We start from the raw sequence: 12,223 nt of genomic DNA, 5'->3' as shown, positions 1-12,223 counted from the left end.
TTGTCCGTTTTTATCAGTAGTTGTCCTGGATGAAGTAAGTCCTTGAAGGCTGTTAGGGCATTTTGAACAGCTAGCATCTCTTTCTGGTTGATATGTAGAGGCATTTGTTTTGGTGTCCATAAGCCCTGAATGCATCTTCCTGGCATGTACCCCCCCCCCCCGGCATAATCTGATGTGTCTGTTAAGGTTTGGCTGGCAGGGGGTAGAGTGAAGGGCAGTCCCATGTTTTGGTGACATGGCTTTGCCCACCATAGAAACTCCTGTTGCAGGCAGGGAATGACAGGAATCATTGTTTCCAGACTGTGTGAATGCTGACTCCATAAACATTTTAGGTACCACTGAAGTTTCCTCATATGCAGTCTTGCATATGGAATTAGTAGGATGCAGGATGCCATGAAGCCCAGAGCCTGCAGAATTTGCCTTGCAGAAGACTGGGTTTTTGTTGCCATCAGTTTGAAGTAAGCAGTCAGTTGCCTTTGCTTGTCTGGCATGAGGTAAGCCATCTGGGCAGTTGTATCTAAGCTTGCACCCAGGAATGTTATCTTTTGAGAGGGTACCAGTTGTGATTTCTTTTCATTTATTGTGTACCCTAGGCATGTTGGAAGCCTTTTCACAAACGCCAGGTGTCGAAGAAGAGTGTCCTTGTTCTCTGCTGGAATGAGACAGTCATCCAAGTAAGGCTATATTTGTATACTTCTTTGTCTGCAAAAAGCAATTACTGGTGCTAGGCACCTTGTAAAGACCCTGGGCGCAGTAGATAAGCCAAAGGGCAGTGCAGAGAACTGGTAATGCATTAAGCCAGCCTTGAATCTGAGGTATCTTCTGCACGATTGTCTTATTGGGACATGCAGGTATGCCTCTTTTAGGTTTAAAGTCACCAGCCAAGCATTCTTGCCCAGCATGGGCAGAAGCTGCTGCAAAGTCAGCATTTTGAATTTTGGAATGTCCAGGTATGTGTTCAAAAATCGATAAATCCAGTATTGGCAGCCAGGCCTTGTCCTTTCTGGGTACCAAGAACAGTCGAGTAAAAACAGTGTCCTTTTTCCTGTTCTGGTACTGTCTGAATGGCCCCCATATCCATGAGGGACGTAACCTGTTTCTGTGCCTCTGCCCATTGATTTTTTGGCAGATCTGGCCAACCATTTGCCATTGGCAGAGTGTGGAAATGGAATCTGTATCCCTGTGATACGATGTTTAGTACCCACTTGCCCTGGGTTATTAACTGCCAATTTTGAGCAAAATGTGCTAATTTTCCCACTATGGGTGCTGCCAAAAGATAAGTGCTTGGTGTAGGCAGAGGGAAGTCATTGGGATTGCTTTCTGTAGGTTTGCTCTTTATCTCCTCCAGATTCGGAGGTGGAAGCGCCCCATTGCTTTGACCTGTATGAATCTTGTGCCTGGTATCTGGAACCCTTAGAGTGTCTGGATTTCCCCCTTTGAGCTCTGTCCGACACAGGAAAGGACCAATTTTTTGTAGGCCAGTGTCTCCTGAATCTTGGTGGCTGCACTTGTAAGAAGTCTTTAACAGTTTTCATAGACTTAGCTTGGTCTTCCATTTTCTTTAAAACCTCTTCTGCCTTAATACCAAACAGAGAATCATGCTGTAAATGTGCATCTAGCAATTTAGCTTTAACATGATCAGGCAAATTTTGTTCCTTTAACCAGGCATGCCTCCTAATCACAGATCCAGTAACTGCGGCCCTGCAGGAGGCCTCTAAGTAATCAAAACCACATTGCAAAGTATGCTTTCCAACTTGTTCAGCTGCATGCAATAATTCCTGCAATTCTTTATTTTCTGCACATTCTGAAATCAACATCATTTTCTGTTTCAGCAATCCCATAAAATGTTGTCGGTACTTAAGCATATGAACTTGACAGTTTAAGGCCCTGATTGCCAAGGTTGCAGATGTATAAACCGTTTTTTCCCCATCTGTCTAGTGCCCTTAAATCTCTGTCAGAGGGGGTAGGATTTTTTGCCGTTGAGGCCTTAACTCCCTTTGGACCCTGTGAAATAGTTTCAGGATCAGCAGCAGGGTTTCTAAATACAAATTTATGTGAGTCAGGGACCCTGCAATATCTGTCCGGCTTACTGAGAGCCGGAGGTAAGGAGTCAGGGGTCAAGCTTGACTCCGAAAACACATCATCCACAATGTCTAAAACAGGGGGAATGGCTAAAGGCTTGTGCTGAGGGAGAAGGAAATCCCGGAGCCTCTTTTTTGATTCTGAGAAAAGTCTTGACTCTCCCAGTGAAAATGCTCCCTCAAAGTATGTAAGGTTTCTCCAAATGAATAATCCTCAGGAGATGCAGATGGAATAGACTCCTCAGCATCAAAATCCTCATAGGGAAGTATAGATAAATTCCTAATCAGAAGAGGAATCAGAAGAAATAGAAACCTGATCTGAAGACTCATAATCAGTGTCTTGCCTAGGCCTCTTATCTGGAGGGGGATGGGTACCCCTGATCAAAGTAATAAGGTCTTCAGCCATTTTGATCATCTGTTTTTCAGGCATAGAGGCCTGTGCACGTGGCTCATGCGTCAGTTTTTTAGATTTAGAAGTTGCTTTTGTCTTTGGTTTTGCAGCGGTCGTCTGTTTGATATACAAATTTTGAGGTCTGAATACACCTTCAGAAGCCAGTGCCTGCTCAGCGGCTCTGGACCCATCAGAGGGAGATACATCAGTCTGTCCAATACCTTGAATATCTTGCGGCATGCCAGACTCCACATGGGTGTAGGTAGAGGCCTGCGACTCGAAGGCAGCGGGCAGCAGGAGCTGCAAAAGCGCCTCACTGAGTACCGGTGAACCGGCAACTGGCTTAGGAGAAGCTTTGTTGTCAGTTTTGGATCTCGACTGCCTTTTCTTTGCGTTTTTTAAGTATCTGGTAGTCGGATTGCTATCCGACGACATTTCTGGGTAGTTAAATGTTTCCAAAATACTTCGATGCAAAAATATACCAACGCTTAATAGTGCGTTGGTTAAATCTAGCACATAACCGACAGCCAGGCACGTTGTGATCAGGGCCTAGGCAAGGAATACACTATAAATGGAAATCCTTATGAGGCATTTGCTTCCCACAAGTAATACAATTATTAACTTTTTCTGACATTGGTAAAAAGCAAGAAAAAAGTTTCTCCAATGGAGTACTTAGCTTTAGTGAAGACTTCGGTTCTGAAACTCAAACTCGAATATTTCAGTAGTCGGCCGACCGGCACTTGCGAAATGCTTCTGCTTCGGGCACCGCACGGCAAGAAAGACTAAACAAAATGGCGTCGGCTGCATGTTTTATACCCCTGACGACCTGACGTCATGGAAGAGAAGATAGCAACCGACGCAGGACTCAAGACTTTGGAATTCAGGCCGACTGAGGGCAACCTGCCAGCAAATTACCCAAATGTAATGACTGCAACAGTAAAACACGAAGAACATCCTAATGGAAGAAACACCATCAGTGACAAAAATACCTTTTTCCAACTTGTGAATCTAACTACAGGCAGCAGAGGCAGGACAGGATGGCAAGGAGTACTTACAAAAGATTTTGCAAGACAAAGGGGAATCTGGAAATGAAAGATAAGTCAGCAGTTTCAGACTAGAAAAGGAAAATTTCAGTTAGCAAGTAAGGAAACATTTACTAATGGAAAATTTAGTGGAAAACAGGAACATTACCACAGGCTTTGAACAATAACATATGCCACCTATCAGCAGTACAGCAAGAGTATGTGAAACTCCCCAATGCTAATGATTTGCTCTAGTGGTTGCCAACCAAAATATACATAAATGTGTTAAAATTAAGTGTAAACACAGATGCAAATGCAACACTGCGTTTGCATCTGAATCAAAGGTTAATTTAAATGCATCTCCTGTATTAACTGTCCCACTGAAAGTACAACATTCATTGTCATGATTACACATGACAGCACTGTGACATTTGCTACACAGCATCACCCTTTGCATATGACATATTGCACAAGCATCTTTCAGCTACCAAGATGCACCTGGCAATCAAGTCTAGTTCTGTGACACAGGGTAATAAATCCCCGACTATGACCCAGGCAACCAGAGTTTGAAGAAGGACTCGGTTGCAGCAGCCTGAGTGTGTGTGTGTGTGTGTGTGTGTGTGTGTGTGTGTGTGTGTGTGTGTGTGTGTGTCAGGGAGAGAGAGAGTTGTGAGAGGGTGTAGTAGGCTGATGAAAGTGATCACATCACTCACGATGGGCTAGGCTAGGGTCTTAAACCAAAAAATTCCCTGATGGATGCCTAGACAATGGCTTCGCTGATTGGGCTGGAAAGGGCTCTAGCCTTGCTGGGAATTAAGTGACTGGTGGACCATGAAAAGGAAAAATGGTTGGCTGTCACCAAGAGCTAAAAAAAAGCTGCCACTGGCCCCTTAATGAGAAGCAGCTCAATGTAATAGGAGTACCTCTCTGCTAAGAGAGGAGAAGGCTCCAAGAAAGTATAGGTACACCACAACAGGCTTAACCGTAAACACTACTCCCCCCTAGCTCAGATAATGGGACCTACTAATCAGCCATTTTATTAAATCGTAACAGAATACTGCAGGCCCAATCTGCACTTCATATCAGGAGATGGATGCCATTTTAATCTTTGGGAAGCTGTACTTACATTTTCGTTGTGTTTTGCTACACAAGGGTTTTTAGTAGGTGCTCCAGGTCCAAATTCCATGTTAATCTGCCCTTCATACAGGATGACTGTGAAAGACATTTTAATTAATGCATAAATGTACCTGTGCTTTCTCTGATCAAACTCAATCCCACACTAACATAAAAGGTAAGAACAATAAAGCACAGTTTTGTACCTACCATAAATGTAGATGTTCGAGTGCTAATACAGCTGCAGTCATAACAGATGGGTTCTCCTGCCGTCAGGCGGGTCCTCGGTCGGCCGAATTCCAAAGTCTAGGTCCGGCGTCGGTTGTCGTCGCTTCTTCCCTGACGTCAGTGCGACAGGGGTATAAAAGAACCAGCCAACGCCATTTTCTTCAGTCTTTCTTGCCCCAGATGTCAGGTGCCCCCAGAAGGAAGGCAATACATAAAATAATGTAATAATGCAATGCAATATAATCAAAAAACAGTAGTTGCAAGCAAATACACCATAAAAAATACCCCTAGAGGGGAAGGTGGGAGGGAAACCTGGACTGCAGCTGTATTAGCACTCGAACATCTACATTTATGGTAGGTACAAAACTGTACTATGTTCATCGTGCATACAGCTGCAGTTATAACAGATGGGTAGAATCCCAAAGCTAAGAAAGGGGTGGTAGGCACTAGGTGGAGCTAAGAGGAGCCAAAATGCCCTGCAAGACTGCAGTGGCAAAGCCTGCTCTAGACTTGGAGTATAATGGTAGGTTGTAGTGCTTAGAGAAGGTATGCACAGAACTCCAAGTGGCTGCTTCTAAAATATCCTTGGTAGGAACTCCTCTGAGGAAGGCTGCAGAGGTGGCTGTGGCCCTGGTGGAATGAGTTCTAATGCCTGTAGGTACAGTTTTGCCATGAAAGGAATAGCAAAAGCGTATACAGTGGGCTATCCATTTTGAGATTGTCTGTTTGGATATTGACTTTCCTTGAGCTCCTACCGCATAGGCCACAAAAAGCTGTTCTGATTTTCTGAAAGGCTTTGTTCTGTCCAAATAATAACGTAGTTGTCTGTGGATGTCCAAGGAATGCAGTAATCTCTCCCCTTTGTTTTGAGGATTAGGATAAAAAGTAGGTAAATGTATGGCCTGATTTAAAGCTACCCTGGATACCACTTTAGGCATAAAGGACGGGTTGGTACGTAATGAAACTCTGTCCTGATGGAAGATGATGAAAGGCTGGACAGCCATAAGAGCCTGTAGTTCTGAAACTCTACGAGTTGAAGTGATAGCCAGAAGGAAAGCTGTTTTCCAGGACAAATATTGTAAATCTGATGAGGCAGCTGGTTCAAAAGGGGGGCAAAGTCAGTTTTTCCAGAATGAAATTAAGATCCCAAGCAGGTATTGGTTGTTTTCTTGGAGGTCTTAAATTCTTAGCCCCTCTGAGGAACTGTCTTAATAGAGGGTGAGAGAATAAAGGTGGATCAGTGTTGTATTCTGCAGAAATGGCTGAGGCATGGATTTTGATGGAGGAGAACGAAAGTCCACTGCTTAGCAGTTCGGCCAAATATTGTAGTATTTGAGGTAAATTCAGTTTTCCAGGGCACTGGCCCTTTTTCTCATTCCAAACACAAAACGTTTCCATTTTGCAGAGTAAGCTTTTCTAGTTGATGGCCTTCTGGCCTCCAAAATGACATCCTGCACCTCCTTGGAGAGCAGGGCCTGCTGTGATGCTAAGGAATCTTCCATGCGGCTAGATTGAGTGTCTTCAGCTGACTGTGAAGAGTTTTGAAGCTGTGCTGAGTCAGAAGAAGAGGCATTAGAGGCAGGGTCCATGGTGGGGAATGCGTCAGGCTCCTTAGTAGTGGGTACCAGTGTTGCCTTGGCCAGTCCGGAGCAATGAGGATCATCTTTGGTCTGTCTGCTCTGGTCTTCAATAGGACTTTGGGCAGCAGAGGAAGAGGTGGGAAGGCATAAACTGTCATTGATGTCCAACTGAAAGAGAGAGCGCCCACTCTCCAGGCCTTTGGATGGAAGATCCTTGAGCAGAATTTTGTCAATTGATGATTTTTGTGGGAGGCAAAGAGATCTATGTCTGGCCTTCCCCATTCTTGGATTATTTCTGTAAAAACTTTTGGATGCAACTTAAATTCGTGTGGATCTGTCATATTCCTGCTTAGGTTGTCTGCAAGCGTGTTTTCCTTGCCTGGCAAGTACTGTGCTTGTAGCTCCACTTAAGTCCATGGCCATGTTCCAAAGTGACATGGCCAGTCTGCATAGGGGATAAGAATGTGTTCCTCCCTGCTTGTTTATGTACCACATAACTGTGGTGTTGTCTGTTCTTATCAATAGCTGACCTGGTTGTAGAAGGTCCTTGAAGGCTGTAATAGCATTTATCACTGCTAGCATTTCTTTTTGATTGATGTGAAGGTGCTTTTCTTTTTGGGTCCATTTGCCCTGAATGCACCGGTCTGTCATGTGCGCCCCCCAGGCGTAGTCCGAGACGTCTGTTGTGATGACGATTTGCTTGAGGCTTGCTGAATGGAAGACCTGTGTTTGTTTGGCATGCTTGAACCCACCACAGAAATTCCTTTTGCAGACATAGAATTAGTGGCAGCATTGTTTCCAAACTGTGGCTGTGTTGAGACCATATGTTTTTTAGGTACCATTGTAGTTTTCTCATATGCAGCTTTGCACATGGGATTAGTAAGATGCAAGATGCCATGAATCCCAGAGCCTGCAGGATTTTCCTTGTAGTCAGCCTGGTGCAATTTGCCAGTGTTCTGAAATATTGAATTAGTTGCCCCTGCTTCTCTGGCGTGAGGTAGGCCCATCTGGGTGTTTGTGTCCAAATTGGCACCCAGGAAAATTATCTTCCGAGAGGGTATTAGTCTTGATGTCTCTTTGTTGACTGTGTATCCTAGAGAGTTTAATAACATTATTACATAAGCCAGAGGTTTCAGAAGAATGTGCTTGCTGTCCGCTTGGATCAGGCAGTCGTCCAAATAAAAGTATATTTGTATCCCTTGAAGTCTGCAGTAGGTAATTACTGATGCCAGGCATTTCGTGAATACTCTGGGCGCAGTAGATAAACCAAAGGGCAATGCAGAGAATTGATAATGTATTGAACCTGCAAGAAAGCTGAGGTATCTTCTGCAATTTTGTCTGATTGGGACATGCAGGTATGCCTCCTTGAGGTCCAATGTTACCAGCCAAGACTCCTTGCCCAGCATGGGAAGAAGTTGCTGTAGAGTGAGCATCTTGAATTTTGGTACGAGTAGGAATGTGTTTAGGATGGAAAGATCCAAAATAGGTCTCCAATCTTTGCCCTTCCTTGGCACCAGAAATAGCCTGGAATAAAAACCTTGACCTTGTTCGTGTGTAGGTACCTCTTGAATAGCTTTCATGTTTATAAGATCTGAAATTTGCTTTTGTGCCTCTGCCCTTTGATTGTGTGGCAGGTTTGGCATGCCTTTCATTTTTGGAAGGGTATGAAAATGGAATTTGTAGCCTCTGTTTATAATGTTCAGGATCCATTTGTCCTTTGTGACAATATGCCAATTTTTTGAGAATAGTGCCAGCTTTCCTCCTAAGGGTGCTGCCATTTGAGACCTGGTTGGCATGCAAAGGGGAAAGTCATTGGTTTTGCTTTCTGAAAGATTGAGTTGTCCTCACCACCTCTTTGTGTAGGAGCTTGCCACTGTCTGCCTCTGTACGAGCCTTGTGTTTGTCCTCTGCCCCTCGGGCGCCTGTATCTGCCTCTTTGGGGTCTGTCTGTGGCAGGAAAGGACCAGTTTTTGGAAGGCCAATTTCTACTAAAACGTGGGGGTTGAACCTGCAGAAATTCTTTCACAGTTTGCATTGATTTAGCCTTTTCCTCCATTTTCCGTAATACTTCCTCAGCATTTGCCCCAAATAGTACATCCTTTTGAAGAGGGGCGGCTAGTAATTTAGCTTTGACATGATCAGGCAAGGCTTGTTCCTTGAGCCAAGCATGCCTACGCATGACTGAGCCTGTAACAGCAGCTCTACATGAGGCCTCTAGAGCATCAAAACCACATTGCAAGGTATGTTTACCCACTTGTTCTGCACTATGCATCAAATCCTGCAACTCCTTCATGTCTGGTTGTTCAGGTTGTGACATTTTACTTTTCAATTGAGATAACAGAAACTGTTGGTATTTTAGCATATGAAACTGACAGTTTAAGGCCCTCATGGATAAGGTAGCCGAGGTATATACCTTTTTTCCCCACCTTTCTAAGGATCTGGAATCTCTCTCGGAAGGCAATGGGTTTTTGGCAATGGAGGCCTTAACTCCCTTGGGCCCCTGTGAGATGGTTTCTAGGTCAGCAGCATGGCTTTTGTATAGAAATTGGTGCGAGTCAGGAACCCTGTAGTACCTGTCAGGCTTAACTGGAGCTGGAGGGAGAGAGTCCGGGTTAAGGCAGGCCTCATGTCCAGGACAGGAGATATAGCCAGAGGCCTGTGCTGGGGTAACAAAAGAAATTCCCTGAGCCTTATCTTGGAATCTGAATAATCCTGGCCTTCCCAGTGGAAGTGTTCCCTTAAGGTATGCAGAGTTTCACCAAATGAGTAATCCTCAGGGGGGGATACAGAAGGAATAGATTCCTCTGCATCAGAGTCTTCAAAAGGAGAGTAAGACTGTTCCTGATAATCAGAGTGCTCTGAAATAATGGAGCCCTGATCAGAGGAGGGGGAATCTTCCTCCACTCTGGATCTTTTGTCCGGAGGTGGCGGAGAACCTCTGATAAGAGTAATTAAATCCTCAGCCATTTTAAGCATCTGTTTCTTAGGAATGGGGCCTGGAGATGGGCCCTGTGTAGCTGGTCGCTTAGGGTGCATGGTAGCTTTAGACTTGGTGAAAGCCTTGATGAAGAAAGAAGAGGAAGGTCTGAAGACACCTTGAGTGGAGGTGGACCTGTCCACATTCTGTGTTTCAATGCCAAGTGTGGCTTCGGTATCTGTAGTCAGGGTGTGGGCCGAGGAGCCTGCGACCTCGGGTACAGGAGACACCGCCAAAGATGTGTAGTCGGTAATCAGGGGCTGCGTAGGCGCCTCGCTGAGAACCGGACCACGTGTAGTCGGCTTTGGCGTGGTGTTGGTAGAGGCCGCGGACCTCGAGTGTCGGTCCTTGTCTTTGCGTTTTTTAGACAAAACCAGAGTCGGAGTATCCGACGACATAGTATAGTTAAATGCTTCCCCAAAATAATGCTGGGCGAACTCCGCCCAACGCTTAATAGTGCGTTTGTTGAATGTAGCACAAAAGCGACAGACCGAGACGTCGTGGTCTGGGCCTAAACAAGGTATACAGAGGGAATGGAAATCCTTATGCGGTATTTGCTTCCCACAAGAAATACAATTATTAACTTTGTCGGACATCAGTCTGAGGCAAGAAAAGTTTCCCCAACGGGGTACTTAGCTTTTAAGAAGACTTCAGTTCCAAATTTTTTGTAATCTCAGGAGCTGGCCGACCGGCACTTGCGAACTGCTTCTGCTTCGGGCACCGCGCGGCAAAAAAGACTGGAGAAAATGGCGTTGGCTGGTTCTTTTATACCCCTGTCGCACTGACGTCAGGAAAGAAGCGACGACAACCGACGCCGGACCTAGACTTTGGAATTCGGCCGACGAGGACCCGCCTGATGGCAGGAGAACCCATCTGTTATGACTGCAGCTGTATGCACGATGAACATCCGTGTTTACAGAAAACTAACTTCCAGTCAAGAAAAAAACTATTCCAAATGTTAGTTTTTGTTGTAATCAAAGAGGGCTACCTTAAGAAACAATTCCAAAAAAATTTATAGATGACACCCAGAGAAGTTGGAATGTATGTTCAAAAACATAGAGATGTCCCATCAGACATTAAAAGCATGCAGATATTTCATACAAATAAATTCAGATCATCACAGCCTTACCAATTCGCTAGCGAGGGTCAATACTCCGGTAAGATAGTCCTCTATATCCAAATGAAATCCCTTTTCCCTTTCAACTTCAACTAAAAGGAGATAAGAGAATTTCAACCCATGCAAGAATAGCAATATCAATACATCAACAGGTATACAGAATCTTGGTATAGGAAAGTTGCATACATATTTTTAAACCAGCACAGTACAAAACCCGCACCAATAATTGTAACTTACTGCCCAGTATTTCAGTAACAGCATCACGAGTCACTAGTGTCTCAGTTTCAAGGTAAACAACAAATGCAGACAGAAAGACTAAGCGCTGCAAGACAAACCTCCAGTGTTCATGAAATCTGAAAAAAAAAAAAAAAAAAAAGGCAAATTTAAGCTCATTTGACATTATTAACTTGTATTAAAAAGGTATACATGCAACTTGCAAAAAAAAAGTACAGACTGAACTGATGCCACAAAACAGAATATTTTCTAATGGAAAGTGTAATTTTAAGAACATTTTCTTGTTTTACCTGGCTCAACATTGCCAAGTCATTTGTGGTAGTCAGTACACACATGAAAAGTATACGTATGCCTGTGTGGGTCAACATTTTACACGTGCACATATTACACATTATACATACACACCATCCCTATAAATTAAATATACTAAAACAGTATTATGTAGGACTACAACACATCCGGTTGGATAAAAAAATACCTAAAATCTGCAAGCCTCCTAAGTATAAGTAGCGGTTAAGCCCCCCTGCCCCCCCACACCCCCCGCTACTTAAATATAAAAACTCCAAGATTGCACTTAGTGTAGTGAAGTACAATCTCAGAGTTGATACATTTAAGTAGTAGGGGATGTGGAGGGAGCAGGGGGGCAAGCTCCCCTCACATGGAAGGCTTGCCCCCCCAGCGTATAGTTGAAGCTTAATATGTTTCTGTATGCACTTGTGCTGGAATATAGTAAGTGTTGGTATACTGTGTGTTTTCAGTATTTTGAAATTGAGATCTTGGGCTTTCAGGATTCTGTAGCGCTTATATCTATATCTATATATCTATATATATATATATATATATATATATATATATATATATATATATCTATATCTATATATATATATCTATATATCTATATCTATATCTATATCTATATATATATATATATATATATATATATATATATATATATATATATACACACACACACACACACACACACACACACACACACACAAAATCTATTCATGATTCATCATCATTTGACTGAATGTGCATTTGAATGAACCACACACGGTCAAAACACAACTGACTGAATCTTAATTGATGGAAAGCTGTAGATGTCTACACATAGTATCTAATGGTACCATTTTGGATTGCAGGAGTTGTTAGGGACATAAGTCTTAACACTGTGTGGACTGGCAATGCCTACAGTCACATCATACCCCCCAGTTCTGTAGGATATGTATACGCTACCACTGATTCACTGTTTGTGTGATGCTTTTGTCTTCCCATCCCCCACAATCTTTTTATGGTATACTTGTTGTGCAGAATGTTTTCAATCAATTGTGATTAAGTGACATGGGTCATTTCTGGCCAGTGATTTCTTCTCTAGTCAAATATACACCAGATCAAATGACATGAGGACACAGACACACAGGCAGACACAACATTATTACACCTGTGCACATAAACCTACCACAACAGTAGATGGTCT

General features: G+C 43.5%; 1 protein-coding gene across 1 annotated transcript in view; it reads right to left on the bottom strand.

Moving 5' to 3' along the window:
- TSN (translin) overlaps positions 1-12,223 on the bottom strand; it is a 334,297-nt gene that overhangs the window by 169,997 nt on the left and 152,077 nt on the right. Inside the window, exons 4-5 of the mRNA XM_044075026.1 lie at positions 10,747-10,862; positions 10,522-10,601 (exon numbers count right to left, since the gene is read on the bottom strand). Coding sequence (XP_043930961.1) covers positions 10,522-10,601; positions 10,747-10,862 — 196 coding nt within the window. The remainder of the gene's footprint in view (positions 1-10,521; positions 10,602-10,746; positions 10,863-12,223) is intronic.

This window comes from Protopterus annectens, chromosome 6.part0, assembly GCF_019279795.1.
Source record: "Protopterus annectens isolate FY-2018-M chromosome 6.part0, PAN1.0, whole genome shotgun sequence".
NCBI classification, from domain to species: Eukaryota; Metazoa; Chordata; order Ceratodontiformes; family Protopteridae; genus Protopterus; species Protopterus annectens.
Note: the sequence above shows the minus strand (reverse complement) of the source record. Positions and strands in the feature narration are given on the sequence as shown.